Source organism: Anomalospiza imberbis, chromosome 8 (assembly GCF_031753505.1).
Source record: "Anomalospiza imberbis isolate Cuckoo-Finch-1a 21T00152 chromosome 8, ASM3175350v1, whole genome shotgun sequence".
Classification (NCBI taxonomy): Eukaryota; Metazoa; Chordata; class Aves; order Passeriformes; family Viduidae; genus Anomalospiza; species Anomalospiza imberbis.
In genome coordinates this window covers 5,908,979-5,932,711 of record NC_089688.1, presented here as the reverse complement: position 1 = coordinate 5,932,711, position 23,733 = coordinate 5,908,979, and the positions used below count along the sequence as shown (strand labels likewise).

General features: G+C 44.0%; 1 protein-coding gene across 1 annotated transcript; it reads left to right on the top strand.

The window, feature by feature from the left end:
- Window positions 1-1,650: 1,650 nt before the first annotated feature.
- Window positions 1,651-18,951, top strand: ZNF365 (zinc finger protein 365). The gene is made up of 4 exons (XM_068197104.1): window positions 1,651-2,670; window positions 11,764-11,944; window positions 13,952-13,989; window positions 16,517-18,951. The coding sequence occupies exons 1-4, from the start codon at window positions 1,946-1,948 to the stop codon at window positions 16,761-16,763; spliced, it is 1,191 nt and encodes a 396-aa protein (XP_068053205.1). The 5' UTR covers window positions 1,651-1,945; the 3' UTR covers window positions 16,764-18,951.
- The last annotated feature ends 4,782 nt before the right edge of the window (window positions 18,952-23,733 follow it).

Below are 23,733 nucleotides of genomic sequence, written 5' to 3'. Positions count from 1 at the left end.
AGAGAATGGACAGTAGAGGACAACAGCCAAGAAAGTGGGAACCAAAACATGGTTACATTCTGTCAGTTGGCCTCCTACAAAGAAATAGTCAGGAGTCCCAAATCTGGCAGCAAACGTTGTTCAAAGCTATTCCCTCCTGACCTGCTTTCTAGGTTTTGGAACTGCTTGATGACAAAAGAAGGGCAAATCACCACATTTAGGCAAGGTAATTCAGGACAACTAACTCATGCAAAATTTTGCAGACTGGTTGGTAGCCCATACCACTTCAGAGATTAGCTGAAGCTCTGAAAAGCAATTCGAGTAACTTCCTTTGATGTACCATCTGGTGAATAATTTACTGGGAATGTCTTAATCACATCAAAGGTATCTATCAATGTGCTCAGATTTTCTCAGTGTTTAAGACTCTGCCTGTATATTGCACTCAAGGAACAGACATATTAGTACAGAATTAAACTTTACTGCAGTACTCCCACAGTAATAAAAAAAATCTGCAGCACATTATCAGTATGGCCTCAAGGACTAGGTTTAGGAAGAGCAATATTTCACTATTACCTCAAAAAGGCTGCTACTTTACAATCAGCCTTGCTCATGTTTCCAAAAATGTATAAAATAGACACATATCTGTGGCATAAAACATGTTAAGAAGCAGATCTCCCTATTCAGAGGATGTATTGGCAGGGCTCTCTAACATCAATCACATGGGTTTAGACACAGAGTAGATTTAGACTAGATATAAGGAAGAAATTGTGTGCAATAAGAGCAGTGAAACACTGTCACAGGTTTCCAGAGATGTTGTGGATGCCCCATCCTTGGAAACATTCAAGGTCACACTGAACAGGGCATAGAGCAGCCTGATCTAGTTGAAGATATTTCTGCTTATTACAGGAGGATTGGACTAGAAGGTTTTTGAAGGTCAGCCCAAACTGTTGTATATGTCTGTGACTGTGACACCCATTTGTCATATTCTAAATGGAAGTACTATTATTACTGCTTCCCCTCCCTAAATACTGAGACTACATTGGGGTCATATAAAAAAAAAAAAAAAAAAAAAAACAAAAACCAAAAAAAACCCCACAAAACTTTCTGGCTATTAAATATAGTTTTAAAGTCACATAGATAATTACGTTCCCTGAAAGCCAAGGCCACATTATACTTATTTGCACGTGTCAGTCCTGTCTTGCTGCTTAAGTGCTTTAAATTGCGTTCTCCTTCAGCATCACCCCAACACACCCCGCGCAGCTCACTCGCTGCTTTGCTGTGTTGACGGGACCCGCGAACGCCCCCGGCCAGGCGCTCACGGCAGGCCGGTCAGGAGGAGCTCGCTCCGGGGAGGGGAGCGACTCCGGCCCCGAGATCGTGCCCCCGTCGGCTGCTGACACCCACGCCCGCCCGCAGCAACCCCCGCCGGGCATCCCCGCCCCTCGGCATCCCCGCCGCTCCCCGCTCCGCATCCCCGCGTCCCCGCCGCTCCCCGCTCCGCGTCCCCGCGTCCCCGCCGCTCCCCGCTCCGCATCCCCGCGTCCCCGCCGCTCCCCGCTCCGCATCCCCGCGTCCCCGCCGCTCCCCGCTCCGCATCCCCGCGTCCCCGCCGCTCCCCGCTCCGCATCCTCGCCCCGCCCCGCGGGCTGATTTACGGCTCTGCTGAAAACGCCGCCCCGCTGCCGCCACCAGCAACAAGTCGGGTGAGTGCGGCGACCTTGCGGGCGGCCGAGGCCCGCGCCGAGCCGGGGCCCGGTGCCGCTCCGCTCCGGCAAGGCCCGGGCGGCGGCCGAGGCGAGCGGAGCCGCGCCGAGGCGAGCGGAGCCGGCGGGGCCGTGCGGCTGGAGCGCCGCGCCGGGTGGGCGCGTCCCCGGGCGGAGATGGCGCGGTACCCCTGAGGAATCAACGGGAAAGTTTCCCAAGTTTCCCGTGGGGCGCGGACACGGGCTGTTCCCTCCGGCGAGGAATGCAACAGACAGCCCGGGATGAAGGCGGGCACCCCTGGCCGGAGCCGCTCGGCAGCGTCAGCCTCCCCTTCCGCTGCCCGCGATGCGGCGACCACACCAGGTTCCGGAGCCTCTCCTCGCTGCGGGTGCACCTGGAGTACAGCCACAGCTTCCAGGAGAGCAGCCTCCTGGCCAGGAGCAGCCTGTTCTCCCCGCTGAAGGACGCGGAGCTGGTGTCTCCGCCGGAGCCCGCAGCCCAGGGCAGCCCGGGCAGCCCCGGCGGCGTTGCCGCGCAGCCCGCGGGGCCCTACCTGAACTTGGGCGGCGCGTCCTGCGGGAGCGGCAAGGGCGAGCAGCCGCGGGAGCTGGCAGCGGAGCGGCCCGGCTCCTACCTGGCCAACTATGTGTCGGCTGAGTCTCCCAGCGAGGTTTCCAAACCCGGCCTCCCGGCCACTGATTCCAAAGCCTCCTTCGAGGCACACGTCAGAGAAAAGTTTAACAGGATGGTAGAGGCCGTGGACAAAACGATCGAGAAGCGGATCGACAAGCTTACCAAAGAGCTGTCCCAGAAGACGGCGGAGCTGCTGGAGGTGCGGGCAGCGTTCGTGCAGCTGTCCCAGAAGAAGCAGGAGGTGCAGCGGCGAGAGCGGGCCCTGAGCAGGCAGGTGGATGTGGCGGTGGAGATGATCGCAGCCTTGAAGCAGCGGCTCAGCGAGTCCGAGGAGGAGCTTCACCGGAAAGAGGAGTAAGTGGGGAGGCGAGTGCCGATGGCTTGGCGAGGGCTGGCCAGCTCCTGCGTGAGTGACAGCCTTTGGGGGAGAAGACGGGGAATGGCTCAGTTGCTTGCTGATTATGAAAGGGCCTGGAGCTCACCAGCTTCAGATCGCTGTATTGCTAGAGTTATAGCCCATGTGACCATGTCCTCTGCAAGGCAGGGGACAGCTCCCTGAGCAGGTGGCTTTCACGCTTGGCTCCCCAGTGAGTAACGGGGCAGGGGACAGCTCCCTGAGCAGGGGACAGCTCCCTGAGCAGGTGGCTTCCACGCTTGGCTCCCCAGTGAGTAATGGGGCAGGGGACAGCTCCCTGAGCAGGGGACAGCTCCCTGAGCAGGTGGCTTCCACGCTTGGCTCCCCAGTGACTAACTTCTACACTTTCTAATGCCTCTGTTGGGCCTCTGGTTTCATTGGGGTAGAGACAAGTAGACGCTCTCATCAAGTGTGATTTACACTGACACCTTTAATGCATCATCTTTTTAAGAAGATATGGGGGGATGAGTCTGGATGAAGTATGTGAGAATACCTAATAGCACCTTTTCCCTTAAGCCATACCACCATGGTCAGCCTGTGGAGTGCCACAGTCTCCTGTGCATCAACGAAGCTTTACTGGAGACAGTGTTGAGAAGGCCATGTCCAAGTAGTTCATGTCTGGTGTTTTAGATGGACACAGAACTGTGGAACAGGAATCACTTATATGGGATTAGAAAGCAGATGCCAGAGTTCTGACTAACCTAAGCCATCTAAAAATACATTCATGATGCATCCATTAAAAATGTAGTGATAGCTGATATATAATTTATACATGAACTACTTAGTTTATTCAGCACTTGCTGAAACCTTTCAGGCTTTTCAGAGCAACACAACTTATTTTAGAGAAATGGAAATAAAGAGCCTTGGTAATGATGTGCTTCTAAACCAATTCATCAGCTTACAAAAGGAAGATGAGAAATGGTAGTTGCCATGACACTGATCTTAAAAGAAATAAGAAAGGTGGTGTAGGAGTTCAGTGTAGGAAGTTTGGAGGGCTTTCATCATTCCTTCCTGTAGTCTAAGGACAAGAAAGAAAAGATGAGATGGCTCCCACATCAGTAGCAGCCATATATCTTGAAGCAGAGCTATAGATTTTCCAGAAGAGGGGATACATAAAGGTGGTGGGATTTGAGCCTCTCAGATCTTCCTTGAAGGGATATTCAACAGAACCTCTGATTTTAAAGTATGAGGTGATCCTCATGGAAGAGAAGATTGAAAGACTTAAGGTGAAGCTGAATAGTGTCACTGAGGCAGATTTGAAAGTATGCTGGAGGGAAGCCATGAAGATAACATAGTTTCAAGCAGTTTTGGTATTCCCATCTAGCCAGACTGCCCTCCTGGGCTCTTTCACAGTGTGACTCATCCCGTTTCCTCTAGAAAAGTATCTTAGAGGTGGAAGGATTGCTCTGTGAAGGTCCTTCTTCCCTCTGCAGACTACCAGGAGACCTCAGGTAAGCAGCTGAGCAGCTGTCTTAGGCTAGATGCAGAATTTAAGGTATCTCAAGTTAAGTGGCATGAATCTTACCCCAATCTAAAGGCAGAGTGTGTTTTTAAAAATCAAGACTAGGATCCCAAAAGGAAAAACAGGGAGAAAGAAACCATTCAGTGGAACAAACTCAAAGGTCTGCAGTGGTGTAGAAGAAAAGAGCTTGTGAGAAAAGAGGAAAGGGGCAATTGAGTCATCAGGGTAGAAAGAATGGGTGTGATATGGGAGGATGGCAGAGGACACTGATCTTTGAAAAGAAAAAAACAGCTAAAGTTGTGATTTTTAACTGTATTAGGAAAAGGAATGAGGAAGAGGCCACTTGCTCTTTGGCAGACTGCTTACCAGCAGCAGTGTCAGGCTGGTGTTCTGAGGCCAGAAAAAACAATACAGAATGAGGAGAAGTGGGAAAATGTCCTTCACACTAGTACATTGCCAGGCTCAGGAAAGGGGCAGGAGCTCAGATGACTGCTGTTAGAATTCTTGTCGTGAAAGGAGGAGGGTGAATGCATAAACAAATGACAAGGAGCTCCTAAGCTGCTCTTAGAGGGAAGGCTGAAGGTTACTTGCCTAGAAACACTAAGCAAAAGAGGCAGCTGCACAAGAGACTTCACAGAGTACAGGGTATTGCTTTTTAGGGTTTTGCATCCACTTTCAACAAAAAGACTTGAAAGCAAGTGCAGCAGTAGGAATGAGTGAACCGCTCTTACACGGTAGTGTGTTAATTTCTAAAGGTAAATGTGTGTAATGCATGGTAGTGGGTAGGATGGAAGAATTGCAGCCCTGAGTACCAAGGGGGAGGAGGGCAGTCAGAATATGTTATTGCCTGTGTCTGTGCCCAGCCCCACAGCATTGCCTCTGAAGTTACTCTGAGGACACTGGGAGGGTAGGCAGGGTGAAAGAGTAGGTTGAATTCACTTAGGAAAAACTGGAAGTGTGTTGGGTTTTTCATATTTAGATGATTCCTGCATTTCCCATCTTGAGGGATAACAAGGGATAGTGCCATAGAAAAATGTACTGTTTGGCTTTCCAACTGAAAGGTCGTTGTATAATTAGCAAATTGATAAGGAAGGTAGGTATAAAAAATGCTTTGTAAGAACAGGACTGATAGTTCTAGAGCAGCTTTTCAGAGTTGATTCTTTAAAAATGCCTGGGACAGTTAGCTTTACTCTAGCAGCAGGGAGGCACTGGGTGATGTGCTCTAGTAGAGAAATAATTCACGACTTTGGTAACAACAGTGACACCTGTCTGGCTTTCTCATGGGCCATTGGTAAACTCTGAGACCTGTCTATATATTCAATCCTTTGTGTGTTCAAAACTTTCTTGGTGTGCTAAGATACTGTCCTTCAAAAAAGGAGGATCTCAACTTTGGCTTTGATTTCTGGAAGACGTCCAGATGATTAGAAAGCCAAACAAGACTGCATAATGGAAATTGCAGAAGCAGTTCTCACTGCAGATTGTGGAAAGTCAAAGGCATCCCTTAGGGACAGCTTTCATACTTGCTGACCTTCAGAAATAAATGCTTTCATCAGTTTCTTTGGATTTTTTTTTCCATAAGCAATTTTGTGAATATGGATAACTTTTCCTAAAATTAGCATTGGTGTTAAGCTAGTGTAGCTGCAAATCTTTTCCTCTTAGCAGCAGAAAAAAGAAAACACCTTCCCTGAAACATCTGAGTGTTGCTTTAGGCCATCAGCAGGAACAGGGCTGCCCATTTGAAGAGCTTGTAGGATCAGTGGGGTTATTTCTTTAGACTGGTCAGTTTAATATTTTTTATTTGTTTTAAATAAGGCCTTTAGCAGTCCAACAAAGACAAAAATGAAGACACCTTTTTAGTTAAATGTTCTCTTTGTTTCCTTACAAAGACGGCAGTGCCAATATGCATGCAGGTATGTGCTGATACTGGTGTGAGGCCCTCGTGGAGGTGAACTCTGCTGAGGGGTAGGACAGCTGGAGGTACAACACTGACTATACTAATACATAGTTGAAATGCTATTACTCTAAGCACAAGCTGCTGAGCAAAGGAATTATTTAATTAGAAAATGTGCCCTGAAAGGGGTTATTCAATGTGTGATGAAGAAGAATGCAACTCAGAGTGAGCACTGTGACCTTAAAGATAACACAGAAGCATGCCCAAAGGGCATAAGACTTTGTTGAGTAAGATATCAAGAAAACCATTGAAACAAAAAGCAGGTATGAACTTAACTGCTAGAGGACACTGAGAGGCTTGTTTCTGGATGTTATGTAAGAAATTTGAAACTGGTAGAGTTTGATTTTCAGTAAGTTTGAACAGGGTAAGAAGTGATGGTCTTTGGCTGGAATCTACCTTCAATGGTAACTTGGAACAGTTTCACTTAGTCTCCTAATCACAGAGTAAGATCATTAATGTTGTACCTTGCCAGTACTATCTCTGACAGTAATTTCTCTAACCAGTCTAAAGCATTTGTTTTGAGACTGATCATACCTCTGCTGTGACATAACCTGGAATGCAAGGATTAATTCAGAATAGCTGTTGTGGGCAGTAGTTATTCTTGCCAGTGGCTTCACCTTAAGTTTGCAATTAATTAAATTATCTGTGCAGATAACATCTTGACAATGGCATTAAGAGTTGGCTTTTAGAGATCACTGCAATTTGTGATTTAAAACAGCTTTCCTTTAAAAAGGGATTTCAGTTGTACCACAAAACAGTTTTGATTTGCTTTAAGCAGAGTACAACTACAATTACACATTGTTCTTCCACCCTCAGTTTTAGGTGATCCTGCTCCCTCTTTCCTGTTTTCTTTCATCTTCCTACTCAAGAGATTACTCCCCACCATGCAGCTGCACAGGTTTAAGCCTAGCATGACAGTCCCATAGAATGGCTCTGTGAAATAAAGCTTAAAATCTTCTGTGTCACCCCAGTAAATTCAGGGCTCAGATGTAGAACACAGCCCACTGAATGGGTGCAATAACTTTCTGAGGGAGGAGGTGTGAATCTCTTAAATCAAATGTGCTTTTAGTGGTGTGGTAATGTGAAACCACAACCTAATGAATAACAGCAGCCTTCAGGCAAAAACACCAGTTGGGTGATGGATAAGGTCAGTGGCATTAATACTTAATGAATATATATATTAAATATTTTGACAAGTAAATCACTTTACTACTTACTGTGGTAGGAATTTTCCCACCTTCAGATAAAATAATGTGCTTGGTTTTCTATTGATTTTAGGCAGAGTTATGCTAAATGTGGTTCTTTGAAGTGATTTGATATTGGATGCAAAACCTGCATGGAGCCTCGTGCTTATCTCCACCTCCAGAGCAGCTGCAGGTGTCTGTTGCTGTGCACAGTCCTGGGGCCAGCACTATGCATCCGTGGGAGGGCTTGGTTGCAATGTGAGAACTCATTAGCCCTTCTTGTCAGGTGTTAAGGAGCTGGAGCTGTCCCACCCTCTGCACCTAGTCAGTGTATCACAAGCTTAGCTGCTGAAAGTCATACGAGCACTCAGCATATCCCAGGATCCCCGTGCTGGCAACTGCTCCAGTAAACAAGAACTGCAGCTCGCTCATCCTAAAGGAGCGCTGAATAATCTGGTGGTAAAGGGAGAAGAATAAATGCCACCTAGTCAGCCTGTGATTTATAACTTTATTTACCACATCTCAAGTTGTTTCATGGTTACAGCCTCCATAAAGAAGTTTTTGAGCTAGGCTGCTGTTGGGATGCAAAATGCCAAACCACTTATGTCTAGTTAACTCTATTTAACAAGTTAACTGCCTGGCAGAGTCAGATTAAAAGAAAAGCTTTGGCAGCAAGTCTTACTTACAATGAGTTCTTCCCCCTGCACTTGTTTTTTCAGCTGAACACCTCTGATGTAGCTGCTGTACTGCAATAAATTCTGGCTCTGGGAAGAGCTCCTTTGTGACACTCTGGTAGTACAGGCATCTCCTGCTCCTGTTGGACACCTCCCAGGCTGCATCCCCCTTGTCTTTCCCTCTCACTTGCCTCACCCTGCTGCTGGCAGCACAATACATCTCCTGCTCTCCAGGCAGCTGGACCAATTCCCTCTTCCTGAAAGGTTTCATCTGACAGGAGCACCCCCCAAGACAAAGCAAGAAGTCCACCTTTCTCCCTGCTGCCCAGTCACAGCCCTGTAAACATTTTGCATAGAGTATACCTTAGTATTGGTATAATAAACTGTGAACAGATGAGATTACAGAAATTTAAGTTATCTAGGGTGCACTGAGCATCATCTACACCACTCAGAAAATGCAGTGTCAGGATCTGTTGCTTACCCCTATAAGCAAGTGCCAGGGTGCAGAGCTGGGTGAAAGGGTGCAGGAGGTGCTGGGCAGAGGAGCAGAGCAGAGTGGTAAAGAGATGATGATGAGAGCAGAGGAGCTCTGAGGGAAAGTTAATAACTCCACGTAACCTTTCCTCAATATAGGAAAGTGCTCCAGATGTAGAATAGTCAGTGCAGGGTAGCAGAGACCTCTTGTTAGAAAGGGCAACACCTCAGGTCTGAGCCAGGCTTTAACAAAATTATTCCTGTTTCATGTGAACGCTGCTCACAAGGCTGTGCTGTCAAGATACAGAGCCCAGTGGGCCCATGCTGCTGTGCTCTGGTTTATGCCTCTACCAAGTGGGCCCCACAATATTCATGGCTTCAGCTTCCCCCTGACTTCATGAAGAGCAGTGTCAGACCTCTGTGAATATCCATCCTTCCACAAGCATAAGAATAGTGAAAGACAGAAATCCTGTCACATAACCCTCCAAAACTTGGCAGAGGTCTGGAGAAATAAGTTGAACGTAAAATAAAGAACATAAGCAAAAAATTATCACAGGTATCCAGAAATGAAATTGAATGGAGAGGGTCATCAGTAGGGCTAAGAAAAAGTCTGGGCAAACTACAAGAGACAGGAAGGACAATTAGACAGCTAAACAGCGGCTGCAGGAAGCTACAGGAGTTCTTTGAACCATTTTCCTATTGTTCACAGTGGTAGGAGGGTAAAAATTCTGGGAACTCCCTTCAGGTAACCAAGGCAGAGCTGGGCATGGAGTGAGCTCTCTGAGGAAGAAGTGTTGGAGCAAGCAGAGAGACTTATTTATTAGCAGTCACTCCTCAGGGCTTGATCTTGTTCTTCTGAGAGATGAGAATGAAGTGGAAACAAAGAAAGTAGCTGAACTAACGGAGTGCTGCTTATCAGTGCAAGGGTGTGACAGAGCCCTAATGTGTGGGTGTGTTCTGGCTCCTGTCTTTCCAAAGGGAATTTACTGAGTGCATTTCAGCCCAAAGGAAAATTTTTAGATTAAAGTTATTAAAGGTAGGTTCTTAGGCTGTACAGAGGCAGCTGAACAGAGAGAAGTTATGGATATGCTGCTACTGCTGCTGATAACAGTTCCTACAAATAATGGCATGTAGGATGCCAAGTTACCTTTAGTCTAGAAAGCAAGGACAATACTAGGGAATTTATTGACATTATGAGTCTCTTCTCCTCCTGATAATCCATCTAAATCTTCCTGAAAAAAAACGCTCTGCTCCCCCCTGGCCTCCTTACAGCATATTAATGAGAAATTTGTAGGAAAGGAAAATCTGTTGGAGATTATTTGGGCCATAGAACAGGCAATTAATGAATTTTTATTAATTACCTTTGCTGAGATAATTACAAATGTTAGCATTCTTGAAACTACCACCCTTTAAAAAATGCCAGTTACTCATGTTTGTGGCATCCTGCTGTAGCAAAACTCAGAAGCTGACTGACTCCCTGGGAGGGACATCCTCATGGTGTCCCAGGCTGGCAGCTCCCTGCTCTCCCACCTTCCCACTGGAGGGTCAGCAGCCTGCCAGGTTGTGCACAGCTCTTCCTTACCAAAAGGAGAGGGATTTGGAGCCAACCTGCTGAGTTGCTGCCCTTTTGAGCTCCCTGTCCCCTGTAAAAGAGGACCCTGATGAAATGGCAAGGACTTCAAGTTGCTCCTATGTTAACCCAAAACCATCATGAAGTCAACCAAGTTAGTGTGGTGACAATAAAGCCCTATAAAGGACCTTAATGAGTTTAGATTGGCTTCTCCCTAAGCATTCCTCAGTGGCTCTCTAGTATCAGGTTGCTCTGGGTAAGCTAATAATCACTAAAACTGTTTAGAGCCTCAAAATGAAATGGATTAGCTGAGCTTAACAAACAAGTTACCTCTCTGTTTCCTAAGCCAGATTTTATGGGTGAGTTAGTATAAACTAATACTCATCCATGTTCTTCATCCAAACAATATGTGCTTGTTTTTACCTCATTCCTACCATTAATCAGCCATGCAAACAGAACTCTGCTCAGCCTGAATCCTAGGTGGTGAATTTCCATGGCTGACCACTCGTGCCTGACATAGCCCAAAGCAGCTCACTGTTGAAACAACTGTATTACATCAAACCAATTAACTACAACTATGCTGAGTTAAAACAACAAAATGCAGAGAAACTTTGGATTTGTTATAAATAAGCTATGCTCTGAAAGGTTATTTCTGCCACAAACTGTTTCATAGTTTCTACTTAAAATGCTTTTTCCTCAGGCAATGTATTTCTACTGAACAATCATGCCCTTTCTCATTTGGCAAGCACTGGTTCCCTCAACTCCCACCCATTTCGTACAAAGCAAAAATTAACATGGCTTCACTGGCAGAGTAAAATATATTTATCCAGGCATTTATTAACCAGGGGAGTCCTACATGTTCGGATTTGTCTTCTTTTGTAATATATGCTTCGTTCTATAGCCAAACTTCTTTCACCCAAATAGCCCTCTGATATTGGAGGTCCAAGTGGTGTCTGATTACTTACTGATAGTAATTATGCAGAGAGCTTAGAAATGAGCAGTGTCTCAGCTGGGAGCTTTCACTGGTGCTCTCTGTTTCTTCCAGTTTTGTTACCAGACAAGACACATTCCTAAACTCCTTACCTAAAACTTGCTCTTCCTACACATGTACTCCTTAGTCTATAATCTGTAGATTATCTGTTAATCTACCATGCTCCTTCTGGCTCCAGGTCATAACACCACACTTGGACATACTTGCAGGATTGCAGCTAAAATTAAATTCAACGGCCACAGTAGCTCTTTTGAGTTAGGAACCACCCCAGCAGCAACATTAGGTGACCATTGTTAGATTGTGATGAAATGAGAAGATAAATTTGGCAGTTCATCTGTTTCTCTTCATGTTTCAGAGCTAATATTCTCATGGTTAAGTAAAAAAAGAGAAAGCAGATACAGCTGTCTCCAGATATTTTGAGAGGTGATGCTTAATGATATTTCTTACCCTGTGGTCCACTAAAGACTAATTCCAAGACACCAAATAAAGTGAAAAAACCCCACCCCAAACCCACTGCTCATAAACCTAAATTCAGCGTTCAGGCTTCCAGATCTTCACTTTGTCCACAAAAAAGTGGAAATCTTTTGATAATGATGGAGGACAGTAATTAGCACCGCAGGCTATCACCATGACAAACTAGAGAAGCACTAGTAATTTTGACAAAGGTGAGACCAGGGACCTGCTGTTATCTAAATGTGGCCTCTTTGCAATGTTTCCCTCTTGCAGAGAAGTTGTTACTTTCAACCACTTCCTGGAAGAAGCAGCAGAAAAAGAAGTGCGGGGGAAAGCCAGGCTCCAGCACTTCATCGAGAACCTGTTGCAGCGCGTGGATCTGGCAGAAAGGCAGCTAGAATATTACCAAAACCAGCAGATGGTGTGCAACCACACTGACATCAGCGAGCACGTGGTAAGCCAGCAGAGTCCTTCCCTTTGCTGTCACCCTCCCCCTGGAGCCAGAGTTCTGGGCTTTGAGTATGGGTGGGCTCAGTGGCTCAGGCTAAGCGCTACTGCAGGCAGAAGAGCATTTGTGAAATGTTTCTTTAGGTGTGTTTTATTTGTGTTTTAGACTGCCACTGTACATGAGGGAAAGGAGCTGAGAGCATAAGAGCAGCAATAGCCAAAGATGGTAAAAGGAGAGCAGAGAGTAATGAAATATTTGATAGATATTTAACATTTTTTCCAGCTTTGGCTATTACTGCTGTTGCATTTGCCATGAACACTTTTTTTAATGTGATTTGGCAGTCTTTTTGGGATGCTTGAATATTTTCAGGAAAGACATAGATCCTTATAGGTGACACATCAGCTTGCTGGCAAATCATCTTGCCTTTGGCAGTCACCTATCACGGGGCTCTTAGAAAAATGGTGAATAGATTCCCACAGGTGTATATCCCATGGATTAGAAATCCAAGAACATTATTTTTAAAATACATTATTTCTTTAAAAGCCCTCATTTTTAATACCTAAACTCAGTATTTTCCTACAATGTATTACATTTATATGACAAGTTTTAGGCACAGCACTTCCAAGGAACATTTCAGTTTAATTGAATACCCTGTGCTAAGTAGTTGCTCACCCTGGGATGTGAGAAGAAGGCATTTGATCATGCACAGCACTGAACAGGTGTGCAGTGGTGGAAAGGAAAGGTTCCCAGAGCTACTAGGAAGACAACAAGCTTTAGGTAAGACCTGAATAAACATAGATGAGCTGAAATCCAGTGCAGGCATCTCAGACAGGATCTGTGAGGCGATTGTGGGGCACTGTACAGATGGGCCTCAATATTAAATCCTCTCTTTTGCTCTGGATGTGTTTATTGTGATGCCAGGCTCAGCAGTGTCCCTTGGGGAAGGCTCCAATTTTTAAGGCACCTACCCTGATTTCTGGGTGATTTCAGCATTCCTCTAAGGTCATCCATCCAAATATTGACCATCCTGACCTTCAGGAGGTACAGGAAAGTACAGCATGAGATGGCTCCAGACTCCAACCAAGATAGATGACAAGAAAAGTCAGGCTGGGCAAAAATCCATCTGCAAAGTGTGGACAACACTAGGGACAGAAGGAACATTTACATGAACATAATCATTTTCAGATGCCAAATCTGACTTGCTTGTCTCAGTGACTTCATTAAATGTTATTCAAAGGCTCAGTGTAGAAGCTCTGATGAGAGCTTAATACAAAGGACCTATTTAGTATTAAAAAAAAAAAATCAATTTAAGCTGAGCTGGCATGAAACACCTCCTTTTCTGACCCCCACCAAAAGAGGGACTAGACAAAGTGTTTCCATACTGTGAACCAAACTGCTGTAAAAAATGAAGTCATGCAGATTTGGCCTGGCATTGAAGCTATGCTGTCCCTAGCTGGTCTCAGGATTTGCAGGAGGGGGAGAAAAATGCTTGTGTCCTCACCCTCCAGCCTTCAGTGCCAGTCTGGCAGAGCCAAGGGCTTGTAGCTGGAGTTTCCTAGCCACTTGTGTAAATGAAATGAATCACTGAAAAATTAAAGGATCTGAAAGAAAGTTAATTTCATTCAGCTTATTCAGCCACTGCCCTTTATTAATTATCTTGAACACAATAATTACTTCTCATTGTATCCAGACTGTTTAATCTAATGTGAAAGATCTCTGTTCAGCCCACACTTCTTTAGCAATATACTTTGATTATAGTTACAATAAAAATAATGGGAAAAATCCAACCACTAACAACTCAACTCACACATTATGAATTTAAAAAACATGTTCATAAGATGGAAGAGTAATAATCTGTAAAAGAGGTGGCTTCTTTGGTTTCTTTCCTGAATGTTCTAGTTTTAACAGCATGTGAGAATGGAAAAACAATTTTAAAGATTGTGTATATTTTATCCTTGTACTTTAATTACTTGAAAATTTAATAGTAATAACCTGTTTTTGTTTTCATTGCAGTTTACAGACATTTCATTAAATAAGAAACCCAGATGCCTGTATGTATATCTCCTTTTTTTTAACTTAAATACACTAAGTTGACATGCTTACATTCCTGCTTTTACATTTTACCTTAGAGGTTGGGACCTGCATGTGGTCATGTTTTAACATGACCTACATGTCATATTTATGTCATGTAATTGAGGAAAAACAGATTTCTGCTAAAACTAAACTAAAATTAGATATTCTCTAAAGAAAATAAACAATGCTAATTTTCTGTTAAACAAATTACTCCTTCCTGCTGACTGTAATAGCCTGTTGCAAAGCTACAGGAGTAGAATCTCTTTGGCTCACACAGTCCAAGTTTCAGTTGAAAATGTCTTTAACATCCTATAGGTAGGAGAGAGACAGTTGTCATTTCCTAACTGACAGTAACAATCTTACAACCAAACAAGTGCCCTGACAAAGCATGGGCACTAGCAATCTCAGGTTACTCAAGCAGCTGTCCTGGGAGCAGCAGAACTAATTGGGGCTGGTCTCCCATGTCTTTGTGACTGGGTCATGAGTCCCAGCAGGTGGTTTGGAGCATCACGTGCTGCTTGGCCAAGTGGCAGTCAGGCAGTGCACCCTTCTTCAGGGCAGCCTTTCCTCGTGGGGACACGAGTTCAGGACTTTCTCCCGTTGCACCACCACCAGTCCTGCTCCATTCACAACGGATTAGGAATATACGTGAGGAGAAGTTCAGACTGTCTTACAGTCACTTATGTTGCAGAGCTGCTGCTTTCAGTGAGAAAGCATTTCCTGCATCTGGAGCTGGCAGCTTTGCATTTCACATGCAGTGACCTGCATCTTCCTCCATCCTGGGTCCTTTCTTACCCTGACTGTGGATTGGGGTCAGACATCCATCTTCTCTACCATAAAGTCGTTCAGTTTAAGTACAGTTAAGCCCCTTTAGGTAGCCCCTCAGATCATACTGACCTCGACCTTCTGGTTTTAGTAGCTTCATTTAGTGCAGCAGAGAACTGCCTAACATCACCTGCAATAATGCCTGCATATGCTTTGGGAGTAAAAGATGTTGCTTCTTCACCATAACAACATCTGAGAAAAACAGAACACTGCATCTTTAAACAGCAACTAAGTAATGGACTGTAAAAAACAGTACCCAAGAATTGATAGTAAACTGGAGTGGCCAACACTTGTGCATTTACACAGGTCATTCCTAAACCCCAGCAAGTGGTCAGAGCCCAGGCCTACACCAGGCTAGGATGGCACAGTGCCTGCAAGCTCCAGCTTGGACCTGCACAGCATTTCAGCCCCCTAAACCTCCCCCTAGTGAAATCAGCTTAGCAAACCTGCCAACCAGGTAATGCTGTTACATAGGTAAAGCTTAGTTCCTACAATGTCAGATGGCCCTCACTGCCTCCTACCAACAAATACAGACTTCCATGACACCCTTCTCCTCTTCCTAAAGAGCAGGAGAGGGTTTACACTGTACACACATGAGTAACCACAGCTTTTTCCAAAACTGGCTTTGTCAAGTTGCAATATGATTTAACTCTCAGAAGAAGTAATACTACAGATATATGGTTTTCAGAAATAACAGCTATGGAAAACAGTCCTATGGGATCCCTTAAGAGATCAACTTATACATCAGCACATCTGCTCTTCACTTCAGTCACAGGAGCTGGGTAGACATGAGCTGGTGCCTTACGTTCATAGTTCTGCTGTTACACTACATGTATCTGCTGCAAAACATTTCAAGATTATGTTAAAAGGGACTATAATGATGTTAGCTAAACTGTGGAACTGCAGTTTTGATGTAATATTTCAGAGTGCATGGTTCAGCCTTTGCAGCACTGGACACTTTGCTGTCACTCCACCTGAGCTCACCAATTTCTGCAAATCTTCCCAGGCTTGAACCATCACAGAGAGAACAAAGAATTCATCTTACTTTGGCCTTTAAGCTTTCATACCCTTCCTCCACCAGTTTTTGTATTCCCGTTTCTTCTTCTCCTGTTTTAAATCAAAGCCTAAAAGGGAAGCTAAAATTTCCTGGGTGGGTGGTCAGCACAAAGGCAGAGCACAGAGTTTCCTGAGCTATTGGCCATTTGTAGCAGCAGCTCCCTGGGGCCCGGGTGCAGTCCAGGGCAGCACTGAGATTGCACAAAGAAGTCCCTACAGTTCCTGTGCCTACTTTCTACTCTTACTGGTGCTGTGTGCTCTTCCAAAGACCAAGGGATTCTTCGCAGAATGTGAACATGTGCATCTTTAAAATCCTTGCAGATCAACAAGTATAGACCTCAGTAAGGTCTCAGCACTCCAAAATCGCAGAATGCTGATCAGAATAAAGTGTAGATGAGCACACGTGAAGAGTGCACCAGAAACACACCTAGGGGTTATTTTAATGAGGAACGCTTTTGAATACTAAGGAATGTAATTCATCTTACAACTCTGTTTTTAACATGCAACCTCATTCTGTAAAACAAGACTATTTTTGTTTTCAAAATTGTCAAGGTTTGGAGTATTTTGGGGACCTGTCAGTTTGCAAGACTAATAGTTGTTAATAATCACTGTTATTGATTTCAGGAGCCGAGGGAGTCAACACACTTCATATAACATCCCTGATGCAAAGCCTCATTCCTTTCAAAAAGGAAGGATCCTGTTGAAAAAAGCAAAGGATGAAAAAGCCAGCTTGCAGCCAATGAAATGCTTCTATGAACCTGTTGATTGCCCCAGAGAAATATGGAGAGCACAAAAGAAGGGTGAGCCAGTCTGCTCCGCCAGGAAAGTGAGTGCAAAATCAAAGATGGGTAAGAAGGCCAAACCGCTATAGGAACGGTGAGCAATATTCAGCAACACAGGAACTTGGCTTCAACACAACAAATATTGAACAAAGTTAGTCATCCTGCTTTTTCCTATCCATCTGGCCATGCCAAAACATATCAGATATAATATATAGAAATATATACAGATGGAAGTTTTATATTATTAATTGTGACATTCCCTCTTTGGGCACTATAAAAGAAGTGACATTCAGTTTACATGGAGGTTTTTCTATTTATTCATGTATTTATTTATTTATTTATTTAGTCATTTATAGAGCTTATTTTAAATGACTGCAGTTATCTTGCTGGGCAGTACTGTGGCTGTGTGTTTAATTATTTTAGTGGCAGCATGCTCTAACCAACTGGTAATTTATTTTCCATCTGTGTTATTCCTGAAGTTCAGAGGAATCCATTTAATCAGCACCAAAATACTCAATCTTTCAGCTTAGGTAGGTGTAAGATCAGTGACTAACAGACATACTTAGATGCAAAAGGCCTACTCAAAGTCGTTTGAAGGCTGTTTACAGCACTAGATTGCTGTCCTGGGTTTTTGGCTATAAGTACATTGCCATCTTTTATGAAATACATCAAACTACTTCATCCTGCCAGCAGCCATGTTGTCTATTTGGTACAAGTTTGGGCTTCTCTGAGGTGGTTTGGGCTTCTCCTTTACAAGGAGACCAGAAGCTGCCCTGACAAGCACAGGCCAAACTGGGCCAGAGGAGGAATTTCAGTGCCAAGTGCCAGCAGCAGGTTAGCAGCTGTGGTGCAGCAAGTGACAGGCCAAAGCAGTGTCTAGCTGCATGGCATTGTGTTCAATCTCTGTGCTTGGTCTCAGGCATGAGAGGCCAAATTAACCATGATTATAACCCAAATCCTTCACATTTTTATCTCTGAAGAATCTTTACAGGGCTGAGAGATCACTGACTTTGAACTAAGAACCCAAGTGCAAGGCAGTTAGAGATGACTGCAGAACACAAATGTGTGTGTTTACACTGGTTTGTGCCAATTAAAAGGATCATTATTTATCAGAGAATTTATTTATCAAGATGATTTTTTTTTGTGTGTACAGTATTTTGGTAACATGAATCCTCATGCCATGTTTACAGATAGGAACATCCTGATGATGTTACTGATAAGATTTGTTTTCTCAAGAAAAAGAAAGGATAGGTGAGACAGGTCTATGTGATTTATTTTTTAAATGCTCATAACAGATGTAAATTGTTTATGTGGAAGGTGATTTTTACAGTATGTGTACAAAGATTTGTGAAAAATGTTTTTCATTTTTTATAACTATGTCTGTAAGCAGAACTGAATATTAAAAGACAGTGTATCACTATGATTACTGCTGCAATAAGCACCTGAGTTGCAATATTTTTAAAGCAGAAGATGACCAACCAGTCAGCTAGGATCAGGTAACTACAGATGTCATACGTTTGTCAGGGTACAGAGCTCCCAGAAAGTAGCAGAGAGAAGAAAAAGTATTATTCCTCACTTTTATTTTAAATAGTGTATATGGAACAATCAAATATATGTTTAAAAGTTTCTCAACACTGTTTCAGTAGAGAGTCACAGTGTGAAAACAATTCAGGTATTTAGGTTGTAATAATATTTCAGTATTTATTTAACTATGTCACAAGGCCACACTTGGCCTCATGCTAGGCATTGTGTGTGGTGAAAAGGAGTTGTTCACTGTGTTGCATGGGCTTGGGTCAGATTGTGTGCTACAACAACTTTTATAGGCAAGCTAAAATTAAAGCATTCTTAAGATTTTTTCTATTGCTTCCCACATCCTTCCACAAACCTGAAAAAGGACCTTTTTTGAAGATAACAAAGGTGAACATTAGATAATAAAGTAAAATATATGAATTCATTTCTTTAGCCACTTGACACTGAAAGCATATTTTAAATGCCTATCTACCCTGTTAGTCACCAAAGTTAAATGCAACTGCTAGTTCACAAATGAGATGTTTATTTTATTATTTATCATGCCAAAATCTTGACTGTGAGTTTTCCTTTTGGGAGAGGAAAAGAGTAAGAGAAGTTGCATGGTTTTAAATTTTTCAAAGTCCAATTTACACTTACTTGCTAAACAAATGCCAATTTAGTTAATTAGAAAGAAATTGGATTGTACTGTAATCCCAGATAAAAGTTTTTAGAAAATAAACATTCTAATAATAAAGATATATTTCTCAATTACTGTGTCATTTGACTTTGTCAAATACATTGTTTCTTACAAAAGCTGAAGCAGCACAGAAAAAGCCAGGCAGCAGCAGCCTGGACTTTGTTTTATCCCTCAGATAATCATGGCAGTGAAGTCGGGCTGTGAGCCTTCCCAGCAGTTAACCTGCAGACAGCTGCTGCAGCTCGCCTGCACAGCTCACATGTGTCACCTGCTGCTCTCCTACTGCAATGCTGCTAGAAAATCATTCTGGAGCTGACCCACAGGGACAGATAACCTGCCCAAAGCACAGGCAGAGTGGAGGGAAGGGTCAGGCAAAGGAAATTAAGGGCAGAGGGGCTCCCAGGGAATGTCAGTGACGGTGTCTCACTCACACACTGCCAGCTGCAGAGCCATCATTTCATCAGGTATCTCCCTGGTTAGACTTGCAAAGAGAGGTTTTCCCATGGGGGAACCAGGTTCCTGTCTCATTAACAGAGACAGTATTTGAGAAGAACAGGTACCTGCACCAGGCTGAGTATAACCAGTTTTAGCCTGTGGGGACTTGTCAATTGTATTTATTTTTTAACGTCAATTATTTTTTTTTTTTTTTTTACATCTGAAAGTTGACCTCTCACCCTTGAAAATGAATTTGAAGCAAGAGTTCCCATGTTTTGCCCTTTGAGATGATTTGAAGGCACCTTAATAGGTTGTATGCTCACATCAAAGTGAATTTCATTAGGACCTGGATGCCTCATTCCCATATAAGTTTTTTAAATCCCACCTCACTTACTACTAAAAATATCTCAGAGCAGTATATGTACTGGCTGGGCCTTTACAGGTGAGCTTTCTGCTTACAACAAAATGTTCTGACTGACGTGTGGCATTATAGGCCAGGAAAACAAGAGACTAATTGAAAGGCAGACCTTTAATTAGAGCTATATGTAGAAAAACCCAATCACTTTGAGACGCTCCTGCCAGTTGAAGAGAGAGCATGTTTTCAGAGCACTTAAAGACATCTGATCCCTGCCCCCAGCTCTGACTCAGTAGTAAGAACAGCCTCCCCCTACCCTGAGAAGATCTGAACACATTTGTTTTGTTTCAAGGAGAGTTACTGCAAATATTCAATGGGATATTCCTATTCAAAGAGATGGCCACCGTTGGTCAAACAAATCGTCACTTCTATCATCCCTAATAATCCTTCCAATGCCACTGCCTCTTTCAAGCTACTTGAGCAAAATCCAGCTCTTCTCTCTCGTTATTCTGCGTCATCAGATAGTTGCCTCTATTTGTTCTTACCTCAGACTAATGCTGACTGTTTTCATACATCCTGTCTGAAGTGTCTGGAGTGGACTATTTAGTGCTCTCTGCAGTGAGCCTGGGCATTATTTTTTATTGTTTTTTAGAAAAATTAATCCCAGAAGAGATTTTACTACGTGAAGCTCTTAAAAATAGATCCTGCTGCAACACAAACAAAATGTCCTTTCCCATTCTGTTGCTAATGCCACCCTCTATCTAGCCATGCTTTTTTTATTCTGATCTCTTGAATTTTCATTTGTACATCTCTCTAAGGAGAAGGAGAAACAAGCAGCATAAATTAAATGCAGTCATTGGTCTGACAAGCTTTTCCCTTCTCACTGTCTTGGTCCTAGCATCTCGCACTGCAAGCAGGTAAAAGTTGGCTTGAATTTTTCATAAAATCATGGGAAAAAGTATATACAACAAATTTTGAGTTCATTAGAATGTTATGGAACAGGCTTTTCTGAGCTGAGAGGGAAAGAGGAAGAGAGATACTCCACTTCCTAGAGAAGTCACTTTCAAAGATAAATGTGACAGGTTGGAGGAATTTAGTGTGCGCTGGTGTGAGATGAGGGAAAGCCAGAGTCACATATAAGGCAGCAGTGAAAGGATGGGGGCCTCATTACTGCCTGCTCTGCTGTTTCTTAGAGGCTTTGACCTACAGAACATCATCATAGATTCAGCCTGACACATTCAGTCCTTAAATCACACTTTACACATATGTTTTGCAGCCCAATTACTAGCTTCAAAGTAGTAGACTTTAGCGCTAGGGTTTCCAAGAAATTCCCCAAACTCTGTTCACAATATTTGTTCAAGCCATACTTATTTGCCTTACAGTGGGAACCTGTGCTTGTGGGGGCTCGTCAGCAGTGAGGGATTTCTGTGTGCCCCCAGTCCTTGCTGTCTCCTGTCTCTGCTCAGTGACTGATGGCAGCTGGCTGGGTGCTGGCAGTTGTGCTGGACTCTCACCCCACTGACTGTCAGCCAGTTCCCACAGCAATGCTTTCCTTTACAGAACTGTGCTGATTTTTTTGTCTGCTTCCCTACCCTAGTTCCCTCCTTCTTTCTACTACCTCAGTGCCTTTAACATCAGACAAGGCTCATGCAGCAGGTGTGTTCCCTGAACTTCAGCTTGCTCATAAGTCACTGCATGGCACCAGAGACACTTGCAAAATGCTTTCTGTGGCAGCCCGTGGGCAGCTGCTGCACTGAGGTGGCACATTCCCACTTGTTCTGCCGGCTTTGCGCTGCCCGGGGGACAAGTCTGCCCGTCGCCAGTCGTGCTCCTCATGCCTGTTGGCAAACAGGCGGTGGACTGACTAAAGGTCAGAGGGGCGTGTTTCTGAGGGGACATCTGCAGCCCATCACCCCTCAGCTGGAGAACCAGGGTAACCTCGGCTGAGTGTCCTACACTTTAGAAGTATTTTCACAACAAATGTTACACACATGGTACTTGCCCTTTGTTGAAGAACAGATCAGGCAGGTGTCACAGACCCCTGCTCCTGAAGGGATTTCTTTCTCCCACCAGTCAGCACTGAGTGGGGTGCTTTTTGTAAGAGAGGGGAGGCTGAATATTGGTCAGATGAACAACACACATACATGCTCAGGTGTACACTCTAGGAGAGGGTCAAGAAAACAACCAAAAGAAGGTTGGTTTTGCTTTGATTTTACTCTACATTAATATTCTATTGCTATTAGATAGAAACCCCAAAACAAACTTTTCAAAATAAAACTACCAACAAGCTAGTCCAGGAATTGCATATATACCTTTCCCTGAAAAATCATTTCTGGCATCACAGAACTATTTGTCTATAGCAAATTTCTGGAAAATTTTCCTCCTTGCAGAAAATAGTAGGCTTTGAAGATACTTTAAAATTTTTTTCTCATGTGGAAGAAAAAATCAGGCAGGAAAACTGGAGTATTTTATCATGAAACAGCATCACCCCAAACGCACAAGGTTCACGCTAAGAAACGCACCCAGCAGAGCCTGTAATTGTTTCTCTGTCAGCCTGCCTTGCCTACCAACCCTTCTGAGATCCAGGCTATAGAGATGACCTCCTAAATATGGCATGGTTTAATTATCCCACCCTCTTGAGCTTTGTGCAGGCACCTGTTTAAGAGGAGCACGTGGAAGTCACTGGTTTTGCATGCTGCCAGGGCATGCCATGGTGCGTGTGCCAAGCTATGCTGGGGCCACCCCTGGGCAGAAGCCCTTTGTGGGGATTAGCCTGAGGAACCAAGGGATGGATTAGCCATCACCCAAGCCTGGCAATGGCAGGGGAAGCAAATTGGATTTATGGGAGCTGAACCCATTTCTGTGACAAGGGCCACGACTCTTCTGTGGCTGCCAGTGTGGCTGTGCACTTCCCAAGCCAGCCTAGGTTCCCCACCAACCCTAGGAAGATATGGGGTAAGGGACGGCATGGGGGTAGGTTGAAAAACCCTTTTGCACACAGCAGCTTTAAAACAGAGTTTAAAAGGCACAGAGGGACTATCTCAAAGGACAGTTTTTGAGCCCACACAAGCTCATCCTACTCCCCCAGAGGCAGAGGAGTATTTCAGCAATGCTGGGAGCCAACTATTTCAGTGATGGGGCAGAGACTGCTCCACTAGCAAACACCTTGCCAACGTAGCTCTTAAGGGTATTAAACATTTTATCCATTAGGAAGTAATTAAATTAAAAGAATAATTACAACTAAATGAAGGAGCCATAACTCCATTGTCAGTTATTTAATTGCCACAGAGTACACTGAGCTGTCGGTGACAAGTTCTATTACAGTCCCTTTCTAAAGAAAATGTTGCCAGACGTTATCCAGATTTCATCTGTAGACTCCCTTCCAAGGGAGCAGCTGAGTGCAACATGCAGAAGACAAAATCCTGAGTCCAAGTGAACAAGGAGGAACATTTGCCAGGGGAGAGGCATAAGTTTAAGATTGTAGAAGCATGGGTGGGGGGAATGAAAATGAAGATGCAACTGAGACAGTTCAAGCAGACATAGCCTGTGCTAAAGAAAGGACCAGGAAGGCCAGCAGTATAGTTTCTATTCCCATTTATTCTTTTAGTGGCCTTCAGTAAGTTCTTAGTTCTGCTAACCACTTTTTAATGAGGAAATGGAGGTGCCCTTCCCACCTCAATTCCACATAGTATCACCACCTTTGTTTTCTAGGGTACTCCACTAAAGGACATAGAAGAACCAGATAATCTTTTATTTTGGGGACAGGGGTTTCTATTCCTTTGATGTAAGCAGATGAAAACTTACACCACAGATACCCATCTCTGTGGATTTCAGGATTGGTGCTGTGAATCTGAGTATGTGAGTCTGGGTGATGTCAAAGGCAGTTCACTTCCTGAGCGAATCGTAAATAAAACACTTCCGTTTTAAATGCGGCCACACTCGAGGTGTCCAGGAGACAACATATATGAGTCAGCTTAGATGTCAGTTAGCAGTGGGCAGAAGTGATTCTCTGCATGGAAGAAAATCTTGCATAGTTATAAAAGCTATAGTTAGAAAAGCTGGT